The sequence below is a fragment of the Trichoderma gamsii genome (genome assembly GCF_001481775.2).
Source record: "Trichoderma gamsii strain T6085 chromosome Unknown Scaffold_39.2, whole genome shotgun sequence".
In the NCBI taxonomy this organism is placed as follows: Eukaryota; Fungi; Ascomycota; class Sordariomycetes; order Hypocreales; family Hypocreaceae; genus Trichoderma; species Trichoderma gamsii.
Genome location: NW_020171376.1, coordinates 209,029 through 236,463, shown reverse-complemented (window position 1 = coordinate 236,463; position 27,435 = coordinate 209,029). Strand labels below are relative to the sequence as shown.

General features: G+C 49.1%; 7 protein-coding genes across 7 annotated transcripts; 2 read left to right on the top strand and 5 right to left on the bottom strand.

The window, feature by feature from the left end:
* Positions 1 to 619: 619 nt before the first annotated feature.
* TGAM01_v208821 (hypothetical protein) lies at positions 620 to 2,262 on the bottom strand (the record flags this gene model as incomplete). Its single annotated transcript, XM_018800777.1, has 4 exons — positions 620 to 1,315; positions 1,377 to 1,565; positions 1,631 to 1,829; positions 1,967 to 2,262. The coding sequence occupies 4 exons, from the start codon at positions 2,260 to 2,262 to the stop codon at positions 620 to 622; spliced, it is 1,380 nt and encodes a 459-aa protein (XP_018666242.1).
* Positions 2,263 to 6,314: 4,052 nt separating this feature from the next.
* Positions 6,315 to 8,000, bottom strand: TGAM01_v208820 (hypothetical protein; the record flags this gene model as incomplete). Its single annotated transcript, XM_018800778.2, has 4 exons — positions 6,315 to 7,446; positions 7,503 to 7,708; positions 7,781 to 7,825; positions 7,893 to 8,000. 4 exons carry the CDS (start codon positions 7,998 to 8,000, stop codon positions 6,315 to 6,317), a joined length of 1,491 nt encoding a protein of 496 aa, XP_018666243.2.
* A 5,192-nt stretch (positions 8,001 to 13,192) lies between these two features.
* On the bottom strand, positions 13,193 to 15,730 carry TGAM01_v208819 (serine/threonine-protein kinase gad8; the record flags this gene model as incomplete). Its single annotated transcript, XM_018800779.1, has 1 exon — positions 13,193 to 15,730. One exon carries the CDS (start codon positions 15,728 to 15,730, stop codon positions 13,193 to 13,195), a length of 2,538 nt encoding a protein of 845 aa, XP_018666244.1.
* A 1,468-nt stretch (positions 15,731 to 17,198) lies between these two features.
* Positions 17,199 to 17,740, bottom strand: TGAM01_v208818 (hypothetical protein; the record flags this gene model as incomplete). Its single annotated transcript, XM_018800780.1, has 2 exons — positions 17,199 to 17,539; positions 17,602 to 17,740. The coding sequence occupies 2 exons, from the start codon at positions 17,738 to 17,740 to the stop codon at positions 17,199 to 17,201; spliced, it is 480 nt and encodes a 159-aa protein (XP_018666245.1).
* Positions 17,741 to 20,395: 2,655 nt separating this feature from the next.
* TGAM01_v208817 (hypothetical protein) lies at positions 20,396 to 20,755 on the top strand (the record flags this gene model as incomplete). Its single annotated transcript, XM_024550415.1, has 1 exon — positions 20,396 to 20,755. The coding sequence occupies one exon, from the start codon at positions 20,396 to 20,398 to the stop codon at positions 20,753 to 20,755; it is 360 nt and encodes a 119-aa protein (XP_024404843.1).
* A 725-nt stretch (positions 20,756 to 21,480) lies between these two features.
* On the bottom strand, positions 21,481 to 23,500 carry TGAM01_v208816 (Pro-kumamolisin; the record flags this gene model as incomplete). Its single annotated transcript, XM_018800781.1, has 4 exons — positions 21,481 to 21,591; positions 21,651 to 21,891; positions 21,967 to 22,205; positions 22,262 to 23,500. 4 exons carry the CDS (start codon positions 23,498 to 23,500, stop codon positions 21,481 to 21,483), a joined length of 1,830 nt encoding a protein of 609 aa, XP_018666246.1.
* Positions 23,501 to 26,054: 2,554 nt separating this feature from the next.
* On the top strand, positions 26,055 to 27,411 carry TGAM01_v208815 (hypothetical protein; the record flags this gene model as incomplete). The annotated part of the gene is made up of 2 exons (XM_024550414.1): positions 26,055 to 26,634; positions 26,690 to 27,411. The coding sequence occupies 2 exons, from the start codon at positions 26,055 to 26,057 to the stop codon at positions 27,409 to 27,411; spliced, it is 1,302 nt and encodes a 433-aa protein (XP_024404842.1).
* Between the last annotated feature and the right edge of the window lie 24 nt (positions 27,412 to 27,435).

Sequence of the window (27,435 nt, the reverse complement as noted above, 5' to 3'; positions counted from 1 at the left end):
TATACGCCTTTATGACAACTGAAATACGAAATACGCAGTGTATGAGCTTTTTGGGATATGGCAAGGGAAATGGACATGAAGAAATGAATCATGATCGGTTGGTAAATGGAGCAATAAGGGATCATGGGCTTCTTTTGTCATATTAATAGGCGAGCGACAGATGGCTGCTCGTTACTTATATCGATTACTTGATTTAATATGCTGAGAAATTGTGAACTATGTGCTCCGTAACACTACTGCGCTGAGCGGTCACAACCGGATTACAGGTCAAGAGAAATAAACTTGAAAACTGTTGCCATTTCATAGACTTCAATAAGCTCATAATATATAGTGTACAAGGTATACGCTTCCATGTGACTCCAAAGAGAGACAATCTCAATCGTGATCCTTTATTGAAACCACATATTCATACCACTTCCCTAGTCAGCTCCCATTAAATCATCGCATCCATAGACTAGATGGCATATATGCATAAAAACAACGATGCCCCGCCCATTATCGCTTACCAAATCCTCATTCTTGCTTGAGTTGTAAGAAGAAGGTAGAAACAGTAGAAGATGGCGACAAACTGGGCTGAAAAATGCTTCCGCTACTTTATCGCTTTCAATCCGCTCACTTCTCATAAACTGTTCGCCATCTTGATTTCCGAATTAGCCACGCGCCGTAGCTCAACATCGCTCCTCATAGTCTCGGAATCATCACCGTCAAGAGAGGAGTCACATCGTCCTTGTGGGCCGGTGATTCGCTCGTTCATTGCAAGATCATCTGTTCTCTTGCGCTCGACGATTGGAGATTTGCTATTGAACGTCTCCAAGGCCCATGCCTTTATTCCGTGCCAACTGGTGACGAAGAAAATGATGCCGTTCCATAATCCTTGCAGCGGCAAGACTGCTGCTGTTGCGACATGAAACTCATATGGCGATCCTCCATCAAGCCAGCCGTGAATACGATTCAGGCTGCTAGGTATCCATGTAACTAAGACGCTGAGCGCGAACAAGAAACTTGTCCGCAGATATGCTCTCTTGATGGGGTCGCTGATATGAAATTTGCTACCAATATCATGAACAGCCGAAAAACAGCGGCGAAAAAATGAAGGTCGAGGTGTAGTTACTGGCGGCGCGGAGGTTGTGACGGAAGAATAATACTGGTTATCCACGGCAGGCAAAATTTCAGGCTCTGAGCTGTCAAAAGCAACGCGAGCTGCATTGCGGTTGATACGAGCAGGCTGAGGCTCCATAGGCATAGAGTCGGCAGGAGTATGCGTCACTTGAACTTCGGTAGTGACGGTGCCGTAAAAGCCGTTTTCTGCTTGGCCCTGTAGTTCACAACAGTGTTAGTTAATGCAACTCGTGCGTCAGGCAAACAGGACAACGTACGGCATCCGCTTCCTTGTCTTTATCACGATTTCTCGATGTAGAAAAGCTGCGCAAACGGTTTCTCATGCGAAAAACATGCCAACCGACCAGGAAGTAGCAGAGTATCGAGCCGACGATACATATCCAGATCAACATGTAGTATGTATAAATCCGAATAAAGTCCCATTCGCGATCGACCCAGCACCAGATCTATTAGATGCCGGATCATAGTCAGCTTAATAGAGCTCTCGAGAGGGGAACTAGACATTGGTTACCGTAGCTCCACCGTACACAAGCCCGCGTGGGCTTCTGAGGAGGAGGAGGGTGAGAGCAATAACGAAAGGCCCTCCGTAACAGATCAGGCAGTAGATCCACCAGCGTTTACGGAAAGAATCGGGGTTTGTGTGGAAGTAAAAGACGAGAAAGACGTTGACAGCCATGGCCAAAGACCACCAAGGGTCGGATTGCATGAACCTGCTCGGGAAATTCTATGGTTAGCTCTTAGTCCTCTTGATCCATTCTTTTGCTGTTCGCCACACTTGTAATTTCTTTTGTCAAGCTCTTTCTTCCCCTGACATTTAAAAGATCAAAAGAGAATCAAGGTTACTCACATCTCAAACATGAAACTCTGGGCCTGGCATAAAGCTGATGCTTGTCCAGCGTTCATGCCGTCGTAGGCAATGATGGTTCCAATACTGGCTCCGATATTTGACACACTGGCAAAGACAATGAATGTGTTCTGCACGTTGCGTACGCGCCGCACCAGCCAGTAAGCGAGGAAAATGAGCATCACTGAAACCAGGCTGAGAGTACCGCCAATACGCTCGACGAGGACGAGCGTTCTGATTTGGTGATGCTTCAGCTGCTCATCGTCCACCGCCAAGGCTGAAGTCGTGTGTATATCCATGGCGGCTCAATCGAAAATCTCAAGCGTATCGACGAAAAGCGGCATGGAAGATGGATATCAGGTGCTGCGACGTGCAAGAATAGTCTGAGAGACTATGCGGAGGAGGTGGATGCTAGGAAGATGGAGAAAGAAGAAAGCTAGAAAAAGCGGTTGATGAAACAGATTTGTGTTTTCTTTCAGAAAAGAGAGAGTGACAGAACTTTCGAGCTTTAGGCCGGAGCGCCAAGAGGGGAGAGCGAGAGCTGCCAGCTGGCGGAGGCTGTCAAAGGAAGCCTCCGATAAGAGCTGCGAGAGAGGCACAAAGAACTCGAGCGAAGCAGCGGCTTCTTGTCTTCTTTTATCTCGTCTTTTTCTTTTTTTCGGAAGAGAGCGGAGGTCTTTACTTCTCTTTTCATCCCTTGTCCCCAGAAAGGATCTGACCTGCAAAAGAAAAAGAGGGCTTGCCGACACCGAACGACTCTCGCCTCACTTAGAGACAGCCTGATGCTGAGACCGAGCTCCAGGACCGAGCCCAAGCTTGGATGTATGTGGCGCTTCTCCAGCAAAACAACCCCAGGGCACCATTAATATCAGTCGGACAGCGTGTGCTGCAGCTCGCAGTGGATGCACAGAAGAGCGATAGGACCTGCATGTGCTACAGCAGCTGCACGCGGCCGATGCGGTTGGAAGAAGCTCGGCGTTATTCCAGGTTTGAATCGTGTCTCGCTCCTGGTGGCCGTGGTTGGCTGGACTGTGGTCCAATGAATGTTTCTTCTTGTATCTGTCTGATCGAAGTATCTCTTTCTTTTTGTCTTATGCTGTAGTTTGGTAGTTTTGAAGACTGTACGCACGACTGCTAGTTAGTACACCAGGTTTCTCGGCGTGTCATAGTCCACAATCAGACCAGAGCAAGGCCCTCAAAAGAACGGAGACGCAATCGTACAGCTCAAGTCAGCATTCGCAGGCCAGGCCGGATATTTGATGGAAGTGTGCTCTGGCTGTGCCGGTTCTCGCCACGACGTAGCGTTCAGTAAGCACGACGAGCGTGGCTTCAAGCTTCAGATCTATGTCGACTCAAGGCCAGTCTGACTAACCTGGGCGGACCGGCAGCCGGCAAGACACGAGGCTCGATCAAATCGATAGTCTGCGAATCTGCCTATTGTTGATCGCTAATCTCTGGCTGCCCCTCATGCCAGGTGCGTCATCGCCCAAGCATCGTGAGCAGGAGCCATCGCCTAGCAGCGCCTTCTCTAGCAGCACTTGCCCACTCTCATCCACCGCTGTCTCATCCACCGCTGCGTGCGGGTCGCCCTGCGCTGCGTTTTTGCCAATCGCCAGTGATTTGCTGTAAGACCGTGATTTGTCTCACTGACATTGTATTCCACCAAGTTACTTGACTTTTGTTGTTGCTGCAAGGCATTTCGCAAGTATTGCTACACCACGGCACCGTGCGATGACATCTACAAACAAACTTGGCCCCGGCCATTGACCGTATGCCATCGCCACTTTCGACACACCGAGAATCAACATCAAAGTATTCAGCCTTTTCCTTCTTCTTTCTCTTCAATAGCAAACTTCTCCTCCACACACCAAAGATCCCTCAGCGCACAATAGCCTAATCCAAGACCGTCCCGCCCTATCCGCACTCGTGATATCGGCACAGGCTCCATCCTGTCCTCTGCGTCTTCTGCGCTAATACGCCACTCTTTTCTGCTTCAACCCGCCAACATGCATCGAGCCCTCAGTTGATCTGTACGGCATGCTAATTCTCTCCGCTTAGGTGCTATCGCTTCTACGACCCCTCATCTTCCTATTTGGCTCGTTTCAATCTATTCAATTCTTTGCATCTTGGCGCTGCTGCCTATTTACGTTCTATTCTTGTTCGTCTTTTCGAGCCCCGAGCGTCACACTCCCAGAGACATGGACACGGTTTTCGGCTTCTCTATACGAGAGATGGAGTGGGGGAGGGGCAGTTCGGTCTACAACTTGCATGGTGGCCAAAGTCAATGGAGAAGAATGGAAAATGATACGTCAGTACCGGCGGAATCATGTACGAATCGACTGGCCGCGGCGTAACAGCAGCGCTCGTAGGTACCCGTCATGAACCTGCACTCTCTCGGCGAGAGACATGAGTTCGAGAGTCGAGGCAACATGCATGCCGGAGAAGACAGTGTGAAAGGGAACTCTTGTGGCGAAGCGGCTTCAGTGTCGCACATTGTCCTCCAATGCCTCTTCGGCTCGTCTGCAAACCCGCACAACGCTCAGAGTAGAGAACACAGCCAGAAATAAACGAATGTTGGTATCGTGTCGATTCTTCCACTTCGATGCCGAGAAAACCATAGCGATGAGATACCGAAGAGAAAAAAACGCATCTGTCCAACCCCGTGGGATATTTCTAGTGTGCCTATCTTTAGAGTCGGTATGGAGACCCCCAGAACTGATGGCACTTCACGATACGCGGCAAGTGGGGATTCAAGATGGAAATCTCGTTAATAGCCTTTTAAAAGCCTTTTACCAACTCAATCCACAGCACACTCCGGGCGCCACCAGTGGGGCGTGCCATGGGACAGTCGTCTCTAATCTGGTTAACCTTCCGAGCCACCTCGTGGGAAAACTGGGGGACGTGGCTTTGGCCTGACTCGATCCGCTCTAACTTCAACCTCGCCATAGATGGCTTCTGCCAGATTTGGGGAAATGTCACTTCGCAGTGCAGCATAGGAGGCCGGATGTTATTCGGCTGGTCTTCCCGATAACGGATTTTGTTTTCCCAACGTCCACGACTCTAACTTTGCTCTGTGCTCAGATCGGCATGTCTAAGCTGCTGCGACTCACACCGATATACGCTGAGGCCACTATCCGGCCACCATCCTGCGCCCAGGCACATTCTAATTGCCCTGCATTCTTTTCGACCAACACGATACTAATCGTTGCACTACTGGTGCTAGATACTATTGTCGCCCAGGGTATCGCCATCATTCAAACGCTTTCTTTTCCATTCAAAGAGCCAATAGCCAAATCCGACCGATGCCTCTCACAAGGCACAGAATTGAGTCAACCCCACCCACCTGCAGTATTTAATCTGAGCACTTGGCCAACGAGCGGCCAAGCCGATCTATATGGCTTGTACGTCCTCACAGATCCATCCTACCCACACGCTCTGTGTGTCCCCTTCACTGATTTGAGGCTACATACATCCCGAGTACCTGCATGCATTAGTTATCTGGAAGGATTAGACCATGTTTGAGGTAGGGCGGTACTGACTCGCGCGCCAGTGGTGAGAAGAAATGGCAACAATGTTCAAGCTTGCCAAAGAAGGTATCCCGCATGCGGATCGTACTACCTACTCGTTCAGCTCAGCGATGCAAAATCTCTCACGGCCCAAAAGGCTATGAAGATATTTTTTAAGTAGCTACCCAAGTCTTGGTGCAGACATTAAAACGTAGGAATGGCTGTGATGAGATGATATTAAGCATAACAAAGACACTGAGATGAAGTTGGGGTAATTAGCCGTTGAGTGATGTTTCTCAAAACAAAGCATCATCCTTTGGTGATGTGGATTAAAGTCGCATTTCTCTAGGAAAAATAAGAAAGCAGGACATATTCCGATTAACTTGAAGATATCATGGCTCGAAATAGAAGTTTGTCATAATAATTTTGTGTCATTACTGCCACCAAGAACGCTTTTTGACGCATGTTCGTCGCCCATTCGCCCATCTGCCTATTTACAATACACATATTGTGTCTAGAAAGATAGCCCTTGCCTTCTATCGAGAGAGAAAAAGGCATAGAGTGCTCTAGAGGTCTACTCGACGTAACCAATCCAACCATGTCCAAACAAACAAAACGAAAATAAATGGTATCCAAGGAAAACCCCCATCCAAAACCCCAGTTAACACGTCTCTCATGACCTCTCTAAATGATTCCTTCACATCGCATCATCTTTCCCATGAAAATAGATAAGGCGACTCTGATCATATCATCTCCCAATAGACACATGTTGAGGCGAAAAGAGAAATAAGAAAGAACGCCCCCCAGTCGGCTGGTAGGTTATATCATAGCCCATTTCCAGCGCTTTAGAGAACGTACATGAAATCAGGGCGCATATCGCCCATCTCTTGAATCTCTCGCTGTGTCTTGCCCTCAATCCAGTGGTTTCGCTCTCCGTTCAATCGCTTCTGGTTCTCTCGGTTGAGGAGCCACGCCGTCAGGATACTGCCGCAAAAGGTGGCGATGAACAAGTATCCAACAACGGTGGCATGGCCTTGGATGTAGCGGGGCGCGTCGTAGTAGATGTTGCTGCTAACAACACCGTTCAAGTTGCCCCATCCGATGACAATACCCAAGACAATTCCGCGCTTGTAAACGCCCTCGACGTTGTTGGCGACCCAGGCAATGGTGATGGGAATGCATGGGTAGATGCCGACAGCTCCCAAGAAGGTACCGGCATATTGTACGCCCGGGTTGGTTGATCCTATCAACATGGCGAAGCCAGCGACGCCAAACGGGGCAATGGCAATGTTGAAAATGGCTCTCTTCTGGACCTTATCAGACCAAAGTCCGGCGACGACAGTGACGATAGCGCCCAAGGCGTAGGGAGCTACACTGAGCAGCTGGTTCCTGACGACTGCGGTTTTGGTGGTGAAGCTCATGTTTTGAATGATGGAAGGCAAGAACAGACTGAATGAGTAGAGCGGCATGAGAGGACCCATGTAAAGGAGCATGCCAGCGTAAGTCTTCCAATCATAGATGGCTGCCCAAAAGTACTTCATTTGGAATGTTTCATGCTCGGCGGAACTCTGTTGATCTTGGCTGAGCCGATACAGGACACGCATGCGATCCTCCTTTGACAAGAACTTGGCCTCATCAGGGAAATCTTTTACCATGAAGAAGGAGATGAAGCCGATAAGCATGGTAAATGCACCCTCGATGATGAAGATCCAGGCCCATCCAGGAATGCCCCTCTTGCCGTCCAAGTTCTCAATGGCAGCCGCAAGGAGACCTCCGAAAGAACCGGCCAACGCAGCAGCGGAGAAAAATATGGCGGCTCGAGCGCCAAATTCGTTTCGCTTATACCAGCATGAGAGATAGTAATTCACACCGGGGAAAAGACCTGCTTCGGCAGCGCCCAGGAACCATCGTGCGGCCATGAGACCGGACCAGTTTTTAACGAAACCCATTCCAAGCATGCATGCGCCCCAAACGATACTATTATTTTGTTAACGTGACGAAACTAAGATTTGTTGTTCAGGTAGGTGACTTACATGATAAGGGGAATAAAGATGGCCGGGCGAGTACGCTTCAACAGAAAATTGGCAAGAGGCTCAAAAATGGCATAGGAAATAAAGAAAATCGTGAGGGATGCATTGTATTGGCCTGTTGACATGGGAATATCCTTCCCGAGGCCGGCAACCTTTGCATTTCCAATGTTTGTACGGTCGAGGAAGCACACGAGATACAGTAAGGTGAGCTGAGACACGTTGTTAGCAGACATTTTCTGTAGGTAGCATATCTACTACCTGAGCTTTGCTATAATACTTACCCAGGGTACAAGAGTCCAGTCCAGCTTCCGCAATAGTTTCCGTTCCTGTTCATCAATTATTAGCCATTCCGCGTTGACGACCTCTTCATATGACGTAGCATCCGAGACTCACATTCGCTGCTCTCTCGGCATCGGACAAGCCCGCGTCCGGGTCTATGATCAGGGCGAGCTCCGAATTGGAGATTGTTTCTGCGGTCGGCGCCTTTTCCGTGTCGCTCATGATGGGCAGATTTTCGAACAAAAAAAAAACACAGAAAGCCTCCACAAACAAAAAGACGAAAATAAGAATAAAGGTGTGATTAAACAGAAGACAAACAACAGCCGCCGCAACCTTTCACAGACTTAAGCGAAAGGGAGAAGAGTTCAAGGGAGGGGTGGTGGCTTTGGAAGAGGGAAAACACTGATCCCGTGCTGCTGATCCGAGTCTTAGACAGACGGGCGGCAACCACCGGGTGTCTGGGCCTGCTAAGCGATTTATACCAAAAAGGAGGCAGACCAGAAATAGAATATTCTCTCAGACTGACATGGACTGGTCCGGAGAGAGGGACGAAAAGATGAGGAATGTCGGAAGACAAGGCGTTCGTGTACTGGCAGGCATGTGGATATATAGGTCCTGGGTCTATTCGCCTGGCACGTACATGACCAGGATCCGCAAAATTGGAGATGGAAAGCCTGAATCAAGGGTCAAGATGACTGCAAGATGCAATAATAAGCTAATTGAGGCAAGGCTGGGTTAGCCAGGTGCAAGGAAAGGCTGGGTGGGTGTGACGACGACAACCAAAAATGACCCAAAACAAAGAACTAGGCAGGGATAGCGATGCGGGGAGAAAGGCCCAGAAGTTTAGCTCAAGGATGCGCGAGTAAGTGAATGCTGGAGAAGGATGATAGGACGTGCGGAGTGCTGCCCCGTACAAGCATGGCTATGACAGGGGGAGCTTGGAAGGCGTCGTAGTATTTTGGTCCTATCTCTCATTGTGACGGCGGGCCAATTCGGGACATGAAAGGAGCTCTGGGTGGCGTTGTATTTGGCTTGCACCGTGCGCCGGCATGTGGAAGTTCATTTATATCGTAGATATTGCTTGTTGGTTTGGACAAAGAGCTGTCGGAAATTACAGCCATGTGTACCGTACCGCTCTGCCTGCCAATCCGTATCTTGCTGCTTGTAATCAAACTATGGTGCTCGGAGCTGGACAGTGCTCACGGCGTGGAGTATTGGTGTCGGTCAAGCCGCCTTGCTATGGCATTTGTGAGTGCCTCTTCCGAATCTGTCCCTCTGTGCGCCTTATTTCCAATAGCAGCATTTGCTCTCACCACCAACTGGTGGATAACCGGGTCAATCAACGAGAAAAGGAGGACTGCCAAGACCTTCTTCTTACCAAGGCGCTCCTCGTCATAGGTCGTCGTCGGCTGTTCTCCATCACCTCCGCATTGACCCCAACTTGATGTGCATCCTGGTCTTCAGACTAGGCTTTAGCATCTGCCTACGGTATGCTTGTGGGGTTCCTAGCCGACGCCAGCTCTCTCCACTCTTCCACCCTTGGCTGTCCCTCTCAGTCTTCGCATGGAGCAGAGAACGTGGAGACGGCGCGGACGAGGGGAAGTGGCGCCTAAGGTTTTCTGGGATGGGGTAGAGAAGACAAAGGAATACGCTTCGAAAAGGAAATATACACCGATAAGAGGCTGGCTTCTTTGGTTGTCCCAAATCGAAGAACTAGAATGTTTCTCAACCGTGCGAAGCTTTGGGCGCTGTTCTCTGCGCACAGGCGATGTAACCCGGCTATTTTCAGCGCTGTAGATGTCGGTACTTTGTACACCGCACAAAGAGCATACCGTCAGTTATTCCTAGGAGAGAGCAGCTAAAGATCTGTGCGGAGTGTTTGCCCAAATGTAAACAAGTAGGTTTGATATCCGAGCCTTGGCTAGTTGCGCTGTAGCTCGGAAGCCTTGGAAGATTCGTTGCATCAGGCTCAGAACTAGCGGCTGTCGGAGCGAGTCGTGATGTGCCTGGCCCTAGTGAAAGCATGGACGAGGAACTGGCTTCACCTCAGCGCCCAATCAGCGCATGGACGGTCCGAAAGATGGCTTCAACGGGCGGTGTTGCAAGCACTAGTTGCCAGGGAGCTTCTTCACACAAGCCTTGTGCGCGATTCATGCGCAGCCGTCATATCTCAAGGCCAGAAAAGAGGCTACTACAGATGTCCAGAGCAGCTGAGATGGCCTGCTGCTTGCTTTGTTGAGTAATTTGCTCCCGGGGCACCCGAGGTCGATGATCGGGAACGGGAATCTGGCTCATGTCACGGTACCACAACGATGAGAAGAGCCGCGAGAAGCTACAGGTCAACAAAAAGAATACAAGCAACATGACTTCTTCGCCTTCTTTGGCTGTTGAGAAGCGAAGCTTGGGTACCCAAGGTAGGTACAGATCCATCCAAGCCTGGTAAAAGCCGCTACGCTTCCCCCCACGTTGTCGTCTCTGCCAAGATAAGCGATGGCCTACCACGCTAACGGTATCTGTTCATCCATGAAAGTCAGTAAATGAGACGGTCTCTGCTGGTGAGCTTCCTGCAGACTCGTTACCGAGCAGTGACGGCCTCTCGTGCTTAGATTGGCCTAGACGGCTGCCCCTAAATTCGTGTGCGACCTTTTCATGCCACGTTCTGCCCGCGCTCCCGCCTGTCTGTTGGATGGCTGCAGGCAAATCTCATGGGACGGAACAAAGGCGCACAAAGATGAAATATGTCCGAGGGCCGCCTAAGCAAGAGGCTGCAGATACGCGTGTGGGCATGCGAGGTTCGGCCGCTGCTGCATGCTGCGTGCTTCGCAGGCCTATTTCGCAGCTATGCTTCAAAGGTGAGCCGATTGAATGCAGACGAGTCTCCATGGTTGCCGTGCATAGTCGAAACGAGTCAGCCGCAGTCTGCATGATTCGAATCTTCTTTTCTTCATCGTCTGCTTTGAAATGCCAAAAGAATCGGCGGCTGTGGTAATCCCCGCGGCGTTTGTGTTTGCGATAGCCGGCCAGCGCTGTCAGAATTGCCCAGGCGCTGAGAAAACAGCACGCACCAGGCGCTACAAGCCCCAAGTACCGCCCGTGACGGGTGGCTGTCTTCAAGCTTAACTCTCGTTTCTTTAGCTGCGGGAGCGCACAAGTCATTGGCCTCGCCACCACGTTGTCTAGCCAGAGGCTAAGCGGCTGTTAAAGCGCCTCCAGCTCCATCTCAGAGACGCCGGCTCGAGCCAAGAAGCGGGGAGATCTTCGTCGACCATTTGCCGACAGACTCGGCCATTGCTCAACCGAGTCTGGAACCAGAAACTTGATGACTTATCGCGCTGCGTGGGAGCAATAGCGGTCCGCCCGTATATCCGGCTAACGTCCAGTCCAATCCAGTCCGTGGCAGCCCTCCCTCGGCACCAATTTTGAGCCGTGTCGCCTTGTTTGCTGCATTCTGTCGTGTATTTGGCTGATTCAACGCTGAATAATCCGGCCGCCTCAACATTTGGAGCAGCTCAAAATAGATACACTCAATATTCACTGCATACCTGAGGACGGAGACATGCACTGTGAGATCCATGCAGTTACGCTCAGGGCATCTAAAATACACATTCGGGGAGCACGCCAACACTGCTTGACCGACGGGAACGCACAGCAAAATGGCCAAAGGGCGCCAACAACATCCACAGTCGACGACGGATGCCACTAAACTCCCCCTTGACTGAGCTCGGCGTTGCCGCATATCAGCGGCTGTTCGTCTAAATTCGGTCAATTTTGATGATTGTACGAAAAACAATTTGTGTTATCTGTTATCAGCAGAGCAGCAAAACACAGCATCATATGTGGATAATGTGGCGGTTGGCGACAACCCAGAGGCTGCCCAAAGCTCCTCTACCAAACTAAGTTGCGCTCGCCTCAGCCACGCCACGTGGGCTTGAGGATGTTTTGTTCTACCTAATCATGTCTCATTAGATCTGTAGATCTCATAGATACCAGACCAGCCTGTGGCTTCAGTTGGAAGCTGTTGTTGTTTCAGGCCATGGCTCGATCCAGGTCAAAGTTCAAATGGCGGTGATGCCCGTTCTCCGAAAGCCTTGTCTACTCGCTCTAATTACCGCGAATGGCAGAAAGAAATTGGCTTCATCTAAAGGACCATCTATTGGCTTTGCCAAATTATCTTGTTGCTAAATCAGTAGCGCTTCAATAGTAGTTGCGTAGGCCGCCGCCGCTCTGGCCGTCGCACAGTCTGGGCCCTGCTTGCTTCTCCGGTTTCACAGCCTTCAATTCTTTGCTATGATAAACTTGTGAAGGGGTTTTGCCTCCGGCTTTAGACTCGAGCTTAGTGGTCCATTGTGTACTTACCCAATCAAATAAAGCAACAGTGGCATAAAAATAGACATTGGAATGAAAAGCCCGTCTGTTATACTCCCCTATCCAATGTGTTGTTTCAACGTTCATCGTCAGTCACAAGGTAACCATTCACTATCTATAGATAGAGTTTACATGGCCTCCTTCAGACTCTCATGATACCAAAGCTGCCCAGCTCTGAAGAAGCCTAGCAGGTACTGCAATCTATTCGTACCAATCGCCCCTCATTCTCCAAAGTTTTGGATACGTGTATGGTAAAACTAAAGTTGAACTAACAGGATAGCATCCTAGCAATTCATGTGGTAATACCTTGTAGTAATACCTAGATCCATGCACTCAGCACTAAGCGCCTATTACTATTACACAGCGGCAAACGCCTCCATGTTCTGGCGGTGGAGAGCTCTGTCGTGATCGCTGCCGTGGACACGGAGCAAAGCCAGGCCAGCCAAAGGCAAGATTTAGTCTCTCCGGAGAAAATCGGAGGATTTACAGAATGACCGTTACGTGTGAGCTACAGAGACTAATGCACGATTATGCTTAGACTTGAACGACTATTGCTTTTGAGTTAAGTCGAAGTCTCCAGATGTGTACCCCATGGATGCGACTTAGCCATAGAATAAACCACTTCAGCAAATTTCAGGGTCTGATACAGCAGAAATGTCTGTGAATAACGCATGAATTATAGCCTCGGGAAAACAAAATCAGCTCAAAATTCCAGCGAGCGATTCTCAAATAAATAGATAGGGCGCGCCTTGCGAGTCTTAATCTTTTTTTAAGGGGTCGAGTGCCACTACTGCATCAAGGGGAAAAGCTTACGCAGTAATTAATGTAAGATCCTGTTCGGTATGCTCTAAAGATGAACTTGTTTTTGATAACTGTTCGATTGGATAATAATTGCAATACTGCCATAATTCCACAGATTCTAAGATTTGATCTACCAAATATCAACCATCTGCTCATTCAGAGGAGCCTTCTGCTCCTTTAATACCCCTGAATCTTGACTCCGTCGGACGCAGCTAACCCCTTTTCTCTGACATTATACGCTGGTCAATCTATATGTTTTCTGATTCCACTACTTTTCTCAACCTGCTCATCGTGGTCTGGTAGAAAACCCTCGTTACCTCTTGGCATATATGGCCTGGTACACACCAGACTGGCTGTGCGAGACTAATATCTGCGCCGGCGGCAAGCAATAGCTTGATCGTTTCATGTCTCTTCAGCTCCATGGCTACTTGAATTACCCTCCCGCACCTAAATTTGATATGGCCTGGCCCAAGATCGTGAATGAGATCATGGTATCCGATATTGGCGTTCGCTCCGTTCCTAAGCAGTAGCCGCACCAGGCTGACATCGCCTATCTTAACGGCTCGAAAAAGCGGGGGAATGAATTCTCCATCCAGGGATACACCACCATAACAGCCACCGTATGGTCCGGGATTGAGAGGTGAAGGCCGGTCTTCCTCTTCAAACTCACACCGGGCGCCATTTGCCAGGAGCAGTTGCGCTAGACCCCTATCCCGTTGATCAACGGCTCGCCCCAGGGCTCTCGTCAAGTCCACCCGGCTTGGGCGCCTCTGCAATAGGAACTCAATGAGTTTCCGATCTCTTGCTGCCACGGCCCTCGTTAACGCTGGCCCGTCTTGGCGCTCGAATTCACGGTCCAGAAATCCAATGTCTGCACCGTTGTCAAGCAAAAGCCGCACCAAATGTAGCTTCTTATGGTCTATTGACCATCCCAGGGGACTTTCTAACTCAGAATCAAAGAGGCGGACATTTAAGTCTATGCCATATGATATTAATTGTGAGACAATGCGGTCATGCCCCGCATTCAACGCTGCCTCGAGTGCATCCAGCTTCTTGCTTGTGCTGGGACCGCCATTGCGTAATTCAGCATCGGTAGCATTGGTAGCATCAACGTTATTTTTATTCTTCTGTGACGGGCGAACACGTCTTGCCAGAATAAACTTTTCTTCCCCTGTAGTGCGATGGCGGAAATAGAGCTCCCCAGGAGCACCCTCTTCCCACACAAGCTCCCAACCGTCATCATTCTCATCATCGGCCTCTTGATCGGACCCCTCCTGGCTAGACACTGGTGTCAGAACAGCGTTATCGTCATTATCAAAAGCCAAGTTGCTCTCCGGTTCGAGATCTTTACAGAGCGTGTCGCCTTTCTCCTTCGGGAGGTCCTTCTGGGGATACTCTTGTACCCCATGCTGTTCAAAACGTCTGAAAGTGAATTTTGGCTTGAAAGGAGGTTCAAGATTCCGTCGGAAGAGCTCTGACCAATCAATTCCAGCGAAAAATGGGTGTTCTCTAACTTCGGATGCTCCTCCTTTAGCTCCTAGACGAAGATCAGGCTCTCGTTCGAGGAGCCTCATAATGATGTCTCTGGCGTTTTGAGGAAGGGCTTCAGATATTTGGATGGGATCAGTGCTGAGTATCCTGAGACGTATCTCTTCGGGATTCTCGTCAAAGAAAAGCGGTAATCCTGTCAACATCTCGTAGAGAAAAATCCCTAGTGTCCACCAATCTGCCGCTTTAAAATGACGATTATTTAGGAGCACTTCGGGGCTTGGGTATTCTGGAATCCCGTAGCTGCTGCGGTCGCCGTCAACCGCTGGTTTATAAAGACTAGAGCCATAGAGAACGACGTGCCCAAAGCAGTCTAGAAGGACATGTCGAGGCTTCAACCAGGAGTAGATGCCGCGGGTCTCGTGCAGATATTCCAACGCGCACAGAATCTCAGCGGCGTAAAATTGAGCGCTCTCGAGATTGAAACGCTGCTGCCTCTGAAGATGGTAAAAGAGATGCCCACCATCTATGGCTGGAGATAAAAGGTTCAGACATTCTTCGACTGGGAAGTCAGCGTCAGTGGTGCGGTCTAAGTTTTCTTGCGACTGAAAAGTCAGCGTCAGTGGTGCAATGAATGGATGATTGACATTCTGGAGGCGTTGAACCATTGGAATCGTCCTCGTAGTATATAGTTGCCACGTATGTATATTTAGCAGCTCCATAATATAGTCGACTTGAAAGTCGGCTCTTTCCAGGGTCCGGTCTTTCATATCCTCGTATTCGAGGCTAATGCGAAGCTGGCCAGTGCCATACTGCACGCCAATCCATTGCGACGAGGCTGCTGCTATTTGAGAGGGATCTATTACGATCCGTGCCACTCCAAGGAAAGCATGGCCTTGTATAGAAGAGGATGTATAAGGGTCTCCGAGGTAGAGATAGATGGCCAACTCAGCAGGGCGGCAAACATCAAAGTTCCAACTCGATTTGCGTGGTACCCCGAAGTCAGCATTCCAGTGTAATGGGCGATACAGCACTCCAGTGTCTGAATCCCATATGGGATTTTGTCTATTCCCCCAGCGGGAGTTAGCCTTCTTTTGCGATTTGTCAAAGGTCAAGATGGCATATGGTATGTTGCGCTTATTTCGCTCTTCATCGGGGCTCTCTTCGAATCCATCCGGCACGGAGAGGCCAGCCCCCTCATGAAGAATCACCGTCAAAATACCCGGCCGGCTTAGCGAGGGCAGCGTTTCCTCAAGCTGAGGCTCATTGGCGCTATAGCCATGCTGTGTTTTAGTCATGATGTAGTGGAAACCTTGAAGGAAAATCGCTGTTAGTTAACGGCATGATGATAAAGACAGCACAGCATCAAAGGGACGTCGTACGCAAGTTATTTACGCTCCATGCAGTTATGCCGTCACATGCGGGGTCGGAGACACTGCCCAAAAATGACCAACCGAAATTGCTGCACCCATCTTTCTCTACAAATCCATCGGCAACTTCGTGAAATCACCCCATTGGCTTGCTGCTGCGACTTCGAGCGATAGTAGGTCAAAGGGCAGCGGCTGACAGTAACGCCGTTGACAAAAACTGCGCAGTCGAGCCACTATGGCCGAGTCCGAAGAAGCATTTGAACCCGGTGGTAAGAGAGAGTAGGGTCACATTGGTATGATAGTGTCGAGCATTTTCCACTCCTTCAACAAAAGGTATAGAGATTTGTATTACTATTACAGTCTGGCTTAGTCTGCGCGACAGCCTTCGATGATGAAACCTACCACTTCTTGCATAATTGATATATTCTCAGAACCTCCCTGGATTCAATCTCTTTGAGCGAGCATATGTTCGGTGTTTAAAACCAAACTTTCGCCTAGGAGAAATTCCGGGAAAATAAATACAAAGGATTGCCCCTGCTGTCTGTGGAAAGACATGGGGCCTGGGTATATGTAATAGTTCATCTTCTCATAGCGATATATATATTATATTAGCGGTGGTCGCGTATGTAAAAACTCGTTCTTTCCGAGTCGGATCGCACCATGTCGTACTAGAAGCTGTTATTGCGATACTGCTTGCCAAAAACAATTGTATTCATGCCCTCTTGCTCAGCCAAGATCTGTATGGCGCCGTCAAGTAGGTGGACTGCGGCACTTGGATCATCTTTCATTAGATCGTTACAGTGTTCCTGTAGGATGGATACAATTCTCGTAATGTGGACTCGTCCTCCGAAGCAGTATATAGAGTGAGTCGCACGTATTCTACGCGCGTGCTGTGGTCTCTCACAGTGACGAGGCAATCGTGCGTGCCTGTTTCTATCACACTCAGCCCTCGGCCATCCTATTTCTGAGTTGTTTTCTCGTCATTGGTGCCTGCCGCCTTCGTAATCGCCCGAATCATGCGCCGTATCTGAAATACGGCCTGTCTACGGTATATATGGCCAACACAATCAAGCACAATGCCCATGCTTTTGACAAGAAATTGCACCTCTCCTGTGGACATGTGTAGAGAGCGTTGTGGTTCCGTGACCATGTCAATACCGATGCCCTCAATCACCAATTTTCTCGGAGCAGAGACAAATCGCGGCTTGATTTGGGGGCTGGCGATGCCAAAGTAGACTAAGAGCTGAGCCATGTGATTGATTACGGGTATTTGCTGCCCGAACAGAAAATTTTGGGAGTATTGGGCCGTAGGGGAGTACATGATGGGGGCCAGCTGCGCATCCCACGCTCCCTTGATGTCGGAGTCGACAGAATCGCCTATCATATATGTCTTTTCTTAAGGATTGGTGCCGAGCTGTTCTATGGCGTATTGGAAGATACGGCGATCAGGCTTTCGATGCCCAGCCTCCTCGGATGTGATGATTCGGTCAGTCAGATGCAGTATGCCGATGGCCTTGGCCTTTTCCGTCTGACCCTGGATCTGTCCGTTGGTGATGATGCCGATGCGATACCCACGCTCACGTAGGCGGACCAATGTCTCGACACTTCCCGCCGTAGGTCTCCGATTCGCTCTGTAAAGTGCCCTGTACGCGTCACGGACCTGCTGGACCTCGTCAAGGCTGGGTTTGGGCAGGCCAAGCGACCTAAAGATTAGGTGAATCTTCCGAGTGTCGGCCTCTTCGTGGGTAATCACGTTGTTCAGGTCTGAATCATAGGCTTGTTGAAGAGAATCGTCGTACTATTTCCTTCGATAGTCTTCTCCGTGGGGGCACTGTATTTCTTGTGTATGGCTGATATCGCCTGTCGTAGCGAATGGTCGTGATCGAACAGTGTGCCGTCCAGATCAAAGTAGATAACCTTGGTCCGTGTTGGCTCCATGATGGTTTTCTTGTCGAGGCGGATGAGGTGGTGAGCGAAACAGTGCCGAGGCAGACAAAATAAATCAAGGACATTATCATTGATCTGTGTACTGCATGCAAAAAGGCTTTTGCTGGAGCGCCACTACTGATGTGTGATTTTTAAACCTTCTCGGGAGAGGCATATATTCCGTACCCGCTGGTTCTGGCTATAAAGGGGCCGCAACAACAAACTCTACGCCAGGCCAACGCACATTAAAAGTCCGGACCAACTGGCAACGGAAAGTCTACGTACTCAATGGCTTTGCTAGCCTCGATCCAGCAACACGAAAGTTCCAGTCACCGTGCCTGAACAAAATATCAAGCCCAAGTTTGCAGCACACAACTGATTGTACTGGCATCGTCATGTACCTAGCCGGCTCCACACCTATGATCATTAACATCTTGATAATAAAACATTCCACTAAAATCCTACTAAATATTGAAGCATCAAATAGAAAGCAGTCAACCTCCACTGGGCCCGTGCTTCCCGCCAAGATCCCCCCATGTATTATTCCGTTAAATATAAGTTATAGCACTCTGAAGCCCACATCTCAACACTCTAATCTTTCACAATTATCCTACAGTCTGACTTCGAGCCCTGGTTGTCGCGACAAGGTTCTACATGTTGACTAGAGTTGAAAGTAGTTAGGAGTAGCATCAGCAGCAGTAATAGCACCTGACTAGGTAGTAACTTTTTTGTTCCTCTTTAAATATCATAATACAGCCAAAAAAATGAGTGTATGGCTTCCTACCTACCTATATATACATGTAGCTTACATACGCATAACCAAAACTCTATCTCCCCGTTGCTGGGCAGGCTCATCATATCGTGACCTCCCTCATCACAACCACTGAGAAGCAAATTCTTCATATCCATCTTCTTTTAATACCCAAACACTGCCGTGGCGTCAATATTCTCTACTCTTGATCATATCAAACCAAAATGACAAGTGAACGAGAACGAATGCCAGTCTTACTCGACCAACTTGTGGCGGCACAGATTGACCTTGTGGAGTGGGATCAGCAGCTCCTAGGCCGACTGCGTGTTCCTATCGTGACAGATGGAGTAAGCAATCTCCTTTTCTTGAGCGTTGTTGCTTTTCTAATATGCACCAGAGCCTATTTTTCTTAGTCCCTGACGAACAATTATATGATGCTTACCAGGTTGCGGCCTCTTTGGAGTACTGTCCAGATATTCCCGAGCCTCTGAGAATCGCCTACCCGTCCGACTTCTCGGGCTTATGTGTGATGTACAATATCGAACCCAAAAGGAGAAATACCTATGGGCATGACCGCTTCGAGAGGCTTGTTCTCTTACCCTTGTCCTGCCCGGGACTGCACTTGAACGATCTCGAATTACAAGAGATGCGGTACTCGCGGCTGCCAGGGTACACTTGGAACATCTGGAGAGTACCTCTTGCGGCAGCTTGTACTGCCTGGGTACGTATTATTTGCGCTGAAACACGAACAAGCTCTTTTCGTGAACGGCTGTTTACGGATTTGATTAATCTTATTGCCTACAACTTTTATCATGCAAGCTGTGGAGGAGGTTACGAGTATATGTTTTTGTTTTGGAATAAGGTGCCGTGGTCAAAAGTTCAACCTCATGAGATTGAGAATGCGGTCACCACGATTAAGTCTTGGGAAATGAGAGATGGGGAGGAATGGATTAGGGAAAATCTCATCAAGATTGCTTCTTGTACCATGGTCGGAAACCAATTACCTTGGAAAGATGACTCCAAGGTTTAGAGACTTACTACTTGCTATATACTGTTACTCCATCCTTGCTTTGTTCTTAGACACCGGCGCCCATCATGAGTAAGTTAATTTGAGCTAGCCACTGATTCCAATCTTCCCATATAATAATACTAACCAAAGGCAGCACTAGCTAAAAATGCCATGAAATGAATGGAACAGCGATAGTCGTCCACAAATCGAGACATCAGAGCAGACTGCTCGGGAGGAAACACGAGATTCGAGTTCTCAAAGAAGGCTGTCGGTAGATTTGCCCAATGAATTTTAGTCTTCGCGTCTGTGCCTTTTACCCCCAAGGAGAGATCGATCTCCAAACATATCTCTGTCGGCAACAATGCATCCACCTCAAACCGAGACCCTTGCTTACCTCAGACCAAATGCGACCTCTCATGCCAGTGCAAACAAGAGACCACCCACAGACCACATGTTTGATGAAAGCAAAACAACGACATGCCATAAGCTAACGCAAAATGACTGAAAACCCAGCACTGGGCTTCAGAGTTGCGGAAACCCTGCACAACTGATACAAGAAGAAGTACAGCCAGCTACCGACATAAATACAAAGCCACGAGCGAGGCTGTGGGTTACTGACGCAAACATGTCCTTCCCTCTGCCGGTAAGAATGCAAAGCCAAAGCCTCTCCAGCTTCGACTCAAGCAACCACATCTTATGAGTAGCCCAAATTTATTTTAGGCACTACTGCTGCTACTGCTGCTGCCAGCTAGGTACCTTATAAGACGAATTAAGCCAACTTCACTTCGCTCCTTTTTCTTTTTTCTTTCACGACAGCTTACTCTTTGTGATAAATAGCTCTAATCACAGTTCCACTCTTCCAAACTTTTCTCTCTCTCACACATCACACTCCATCACCACCGCCAATATGCCCACCATTCATCGAAAAGACGCTCAAGAATTGGCCGCCAGTGCCATGTCATCTATTCTTGACGCTCATAATGTGAACCATGCATTCATTGGCGGTTTTACTGTGGGAACACTTAGAGGCGATCGCCCCACTGGATTTAACGTGGAGCTCGATATTAATGCCAACGGACATATTGACATTGTCCTCGATAACGTGGAACCTCGACATATATTGACGTGGAGCTTGACATTGAATTTGCCGCCCGTAAGCAAGTTTCACAGCATCTTATCGCCGCCGATTCACGCTTCTCTATGCAAGGCACCAAGCTTCGCCCCCAACCTTGACGATGATGAGTCCGCAGACGAAGTCGATCAATAAATCAGACACTCGGAAGGACTACTAAGATAACATGGAATGAGACGGAATTCGAATCGAAAACACAAAGAAAGAAAGGAAAAAGGAGAGACACGGCCTGGACGAGATTTTGACGGACAGAATTTGCTGACACGGGAACCGTTTTCTGCGAAATTGCTTGGGAACACATACACAGACAAAGAGAAATGGACTGGTTTCCACTCCAACTGGAGCGCCTGAGCATTCGGTTCTTAATGAAACAAGGCCAATTGGTGCTCTCGGTCTACCTCCTACCATGGATATCATCCATTGCTGGACAATCGAGAACCGGCTCATTCGTACCAATCTCCACTATGTACTTAGTAGCAGTAGTAGCAATAGCAGCAATAGCAGCAATAGCAGTAATAGACTGCCAATTACTTCATCAACAAATGGAAGCCACTCGCCATGAACCGGATCTCGCTTATCCAAAATAGGGCATTAGGAGCTATTTTCATCTGATATGGTTACAATGAAGCACATAGGTAAATACTAGATAGATTGAGCGTGCTTTCCTAGCGGACAGCATAGATGCTAGGGACTTTAAAATTCGGCTCAGAGTAAGCATTCCATATAGCTTTGTCAGCGCCAGTCAACTTATACGCGGCTTGGACGTAGGTACTCCAATATACATATACATATTTACTGCGTGTATATTGTCTTAATTAGAAGTATTTACCATGCCCAATTATATGTATTACAATGGATATCTAAATGTATCGGACAAGCTCGAGCAGCTTCTTGAAGTTGGGGACACCGAATCCAGTCGTAGGATCCCAGCCCTTGGTCGCGTTCCAGAAAGCTCCAGGAATAACACCCGCCTAGAGAAAGTTAGCTTTGATACTCACGAACAAATCTGATCTAGAGAAATTTTACTTACACCAGGAAGAGGGCCTCCAGACTGAGTGTTGTTGCCGTTACAGCCGACAGCTTGGCCACTCGTGATATCGGTAAAGCCCTTGTAGGCATATCCGTAAATCAGAGGGTTCAAGAATCCGAGAGCAGGCTTGCCTTCACGGAGACGGGCATCGTTCAGGAGGGCAATAACACTGGCCACGATGGGAGAGGCCGCGGAAGTACCGCCGCTGGGGGTAAGCTCGCCGCCTTGGAAGACGGGGTAACTGTACAATTTGTCAGTGGCCGATCAAGACAACACAAAGTCTTCAAAAAATAAGACAACGGAGGATGAAACTTACTCGGGGCTCACGCTGTGAGCGGCAACATCGGGGAAGCCACGTCCGGAAAAGTCGACATAGGACTTGTAGTATTGCTTAGTCTCCTTGCTGACATACTTGTCAAGGTATGTGCCAACTGCAGACTCCTGGTACCAGGGTCTTTTGAAGAAGTAGCTGAAGCCGCCGGATGAGCCCTCCCAAGCAACCTCGGGGTTGAAGCTGACGGTTCCACCAATAGCGGTGACATAGGGGCATGTGGCCTAGAAGAAAGCTTTGTTAGCTGGTGTCTTCCGAGACATTGTAGATTAGAACATACCGGGAAGATGGGGTTAAACTGGGGAGTGGTGGTGCTGTTGGTAGCGAGACAAGAGGCACCAACACCCTCGTCGCCGGATGACTCGAGGATGGAAATACCGCGAAGGCCCATCAATCCAATGAGGTTGCACACGCGGACGGCATATGCTTGGGGAACAGTCTGCTCCTCGTCACCGTAGGAGTTGGTGATGACTTGGGGAAGCTCCTTGTTTGACTTGGAGAGCAGATACTCGTAGTACTCGAGGTAAGGCTCGTTCTCATCAGGAGTTCCAGCCGGCTCAACGGGGTCAGGGAAGTAAGGCGCAGATCCTGCAGCAATAAACTCGGTAATTGGCAGGGGCTGTACGAATGACACAATGTTTTGGACATCCAGGTTGGCCTCGCCGTCGTTGGCGTCTGAGGGAGGCTGGGGGTTTGATCCGCCGTTGATCAGCTCGACGGAGAAGCCTTGGCTGGCAAAGCCAAAGTGCTTCTCGAAAAGAGCGAGATCCGAGGAGCTGGCGCTCTGGTTCAGGAACGAGCCGAAGCCAATCCTGCTACCGGACTTGGCTGAGGGCTTGTATCCGTTGACGCTGTACTCGGTCCTGAGACAATCGGGCTGGAAGACGTTGAATGTTCGGTTCTCGAACTCAATTGTGCCCTTGCAGCTGGAGGGCTCTTGGCGAGCAGCCAGGGGGGAAACGGCGGTGGCCGCGTTCTGGAGCTTCAAAGCCCGCATGGCTTTGGATGTGCCAAAGTAGGTTGTGGGCGAAATCAGGTCGATGTGGTCGGCCAGGTTCTCGGGGACCGAGTACTGGAGAGTTCGCACCTTCTTGGCACCAACGGCGTCGGTGTAAGTGTGGAAGTTTGTGCTGAGCATCTTGTTGGCCGTGGAGACGTCCGTCTGGAACCAGATGCTGCTGCCCTGCACCTTGTAGTCCACGCCGTACGACTTGAGCCAGGACTCAACAGCAGCGGTGCTGGCGCTGCTGGGAGCGAAGATCTGGTTAATCTCATCGACGTCCAGGTACTTTCCATAGTTGCTGGAGTTGGGCGTGGAGACGGCAGCGAGCTTTGATTCCAATTGATCAATGTTCTGCTGCGTCAGGGCAACTTGGAGGGTGATCTTGGATGACGGGGCCGGGGCTGAAGCAGCCTCCCATCCTACAGGCACCTTGTTGAGGCTGTCCAAGAGCACGGCGGCATTGGCCTGCACGCTGGCAAGGGTCAGGAGACCGGCAAGAGCTGTCAGTTTGGCCATTGTGAGTGAGATTTGGGGGTGACTGGAGAACACTGGAGCAAGGCGAGGAGGGGGCTCGATTTCAGATCCGGGGGCATCTCAGCCCTTTTATACAAGTATATGCCGTGCAAAAACCCCTGGCCCTATACAACCCCAGCATATAAACAGATGCTATTTCAAGACTCAGAGGTGATGCCTCCACTGGATGGTGTAATCCCCAGCCGCCACGAGTCCCAGCAGGCAGCGATCCCCGCCGTTGCACTAGGAAATATCAGAACTTGGCAGCGACTTGGCAGCGATGCAAGATTACGATTACCGGCTGGACAGAAGTTCTTGTCCATCATGCTCCCCAATAGGAAGGTCGAGCAGGGCTGCGATCCATGCTAGTCGGCTGTTAGTGGCCCCGGGGCCTGTCAAGCAGTGCCGGGGTTCCGGGCCGCGATTGGCAAAAGAGGCAGTGTGGAGCAGCACTTTTGGAGTTGATCCAGGGGTTTGTGGACAGAATCAAAAAGTGCCAGATGGAATGGTATAAACGCCCGATGTCGTTGACAGAGGCGGCGCAATGGTTGGAGTTTGGCCGCTGCGGGAAGGGCGTGGATGGATGCCACAACGGGTACGGCGTCCGAGTTGATTGGCAGCTGAGTTGGACTCTCACGTAGTTGTTCAATTAACATACATAAAGGGGCATAAGGATATGCATCCCTCTCTACCCACATCCTATAAACCACTAATAACATTCCTTTCAAGCTCAATGGCTGTCCGAGTGCTCATCACCATATATATCCAGCATCTACCTCGGACTGGCGGTGTGCTACTCCATACAACTGCGTTTTAACCCTAAATAGCTTATCTCGCTCTCTCGGTCAACACCCGCTTTGCTTTACGAGGATGAGCATGACCATGACAGCTCAGCGCTGCGCTCTCCACCTATCGGCCGGTTCAGCTGCTCCGTAGAATATAAGACGGATTTGCCGGATCGGGCACAAAACATCGGAGCCCCAGCTTTTCTTCTCCAAAAGACCAGCCCGCAACTAGCCTAGCACAGGGGTCTTTTCGATTTCCGCCAGCCGTGATCGCAAAAGTTCATCAGCCATATCGCTAGCAAAAGTGCATAGTGTTCGTATATACCAGTTGGTAATCCTCTTATTAATGGCATGCGGAACGAGGGAAAAAGCTGCAGTGATAGGATTGAAGCTTGCAATGCCTCGGTATATTGGTGGTGGTCATGGAATAACTTGTCTCAATCTCGCCACGCAACTCAAAGGCCTGCGCTTTTGACGGATTGGAGAATCGCGTTGGTCTGTCTTATTTGGTCTAAAATTCGTACTCCAATTTACTCATTTCCTATATGAGAAGTGATCGGAATCTTTGTTCCTGGATTTCCTGTATTAGCCTTGGACGCAACGCGCCAATAACGCGATGGGACTTTTGTGCATGGTATAGTCGCATCGCCACCACTATTAACCTGCCTATCCTTTACGAGACTGGCTTCGGGCCAGCGCTGAGTCACGCCACGGGTTAACGACCCCAATCGCAGAGCTTTTCATCAGTTATATATATGCAGCAAACAAGTCTGATGCCCGCTAGAAGCGTTCATAGGGGCAAGCAAAGCTGCTCGCATTTTCGAACGAAGCCGCCTTTGTGATCGAACGAAGCCGCCTTTGTGATCGAACGAAGCCGCCTTTGTGATCGAACGAAGCCGCCTTTATGATCGAACGAAGCCGCCTTTGTGATCGAACGAAGCCGCCTTTGTGATCGAACGAAGCCGCCTTTGTGATCGAACGAAGCCGCGTTGTTCAATCGAAGCGGCCTACAGGTAGGTAGGTAGGTAGGTAGGTAGGTAGCTAGGTAAGTAGCTAGGTAGGTAGATTAATAGAAGTCGCCCTTTTTGAATAATGACTCTATGCTTTTTAATTGGCGTGAGCTATACCATTCAAAAGCTTTAGAGTTATAGAATCTCTCTGTATTAGTAGAATTCTCTTCAAGTAAAGCATTTCTTTAGAAATTACAATGTCAATAATAGTCTATGGTATAGAACTACCTGAACACTACAAACGTAACATCGCGAGACTTACGTTTTATATGCAAAATAGTAATAAAACAGAGTCTTATCTACATTTAAAGGCGGTGTGCCCGGGCAAAAAAGACCAATTGCCAGTCGAGATTTATTTAGACTTCCCTAGCGTTGGCATTTTGTCTGATTAATAAAAGCAAAGCTAGAAGCTAGCATTTAACTCCGGTAGTACCTTCGCAAAGCAGCTTCGCAGCTTTGCTTGAATATACGTTAATGCAGTCGTAAGTACGCAAATAACAAAAGTAAAATGCGTTACTGGAAGAACCTAAATGTTACTGCTCTTAATCTCCCGCTTTGGGAGATGGGTCCTGCATCCTTTGACCAATGAAACCCCATTTCTGTCTTGGTGCCTTATGGCCCCTCCTCCAGGATCACATCCATAAGGAACAAATTGACTACCTACGTGTTAATAAACCCTCAGAGCAACTTTTTTCGTCATCTTTTTAAACCAGCCAAAGTGCAATGATGACCTCGAGTGATGGTTGCAAGTCAAGTGAGAACATGGATAGTACTAATGAGGTGCTGCTTTTAGATCAGCCATGTGAATATTGCAAGGTCCTTGAATTGAATGATACACTGCATGGTGGAGTCGCTCAAGAGGCTGGCGGAAAACGATTTGTTCAATTTAAAAGCATTGTGGTTAATGAGCGGGACCCGGAGTACCAGCTAAGCCTCGGATACCGCCGAGAAGATATTCTTCCCGGCCTTCCTAATATCGCTGCTACTGCCCAGACCTGCGCGTTTTGTCGTATGCTGAGGAGCGATTTGCGTTTTTCCTACAGAAAGCTCAAAAAGCCACGAGTCAATGATTTCAATGGTACAGCACACGGAGAAGAAGATGGGAACCATGCAATTCAGAATGCAAAGATCATGATTACTGATGTCAATTACCTGTATAATCATATTCGCTATGGAAGCCCGGACTATTGGGATGACGATGACGACGATGGGGAATCCAGACCGCCTAACCATTCAGATGTTTATGATTGGCTCAATATATTGATTGTCTACGTCGAGATTGATTGGGGATTTCACAACGCAAAGTATTCTCTTCAATATCAGATATATGCCGATGCATGTGGTATGCTGCTGTGGTGACTTCACAAGGTCTTACGGATTGCGCTTACATGAATTAGATCCATGTCGATCCTGGCTTAGAATCCGTCGCAAGCCAATTTCAAACGACTTTATATCTACTCGATCTCTGAGTCGTTTACATGAGCTGATAGACAAGTCTCTATGTGATGCCTCAGATCCAGCACAGGGCACGTTTCTGCCTACGCGCCTCATAGACGTTGGGGCAAATAACTCAACAAAATTGAGGCTCATAATCTCAAAAGATGATGAAGATGTCAGAGAGGAAGCAGATCCGGTTAAACAGAGGTACTTGGCTCTCAGCTATTGTTGGGGATCTAAAGAGAAGTCTGAGAAACAGCTGAAAACGACAGCAGATTCGTTGAGCAAGCACTTGTCGCAAATCGATATACATGAGATGCCACAAACTATCGCCGACGCTGTTCACGCATGCCGAGCTCTTGGGGTTAGGTATCACTGGGTAGATGCCCTATGTATCATCCAAGGAGACGGCGATGACTGGGCTAGAGAATCGCTCCAAATGGCAAAGGTTTATAGCAGCAGCTTTCTCACATTATGTATCCTTCAAGGAAGCTCTTGCTTAGGCGGCTTCTTGAGGACGAAATGGAGTCGGCCGACACTCCAAGTCAAATTTCGCTCTGAGATAGATACATCCATTTCGGGAGTCGTCCATATTCGGATGCTAGACCCTGCTCGATTGATTCCCAGGAGGCAGGGAAAGTACCCCCAGAAACCTTCGAAAAACACACAGTGGACGACATGAGGCACACCCCTTGGAACAGCCGAG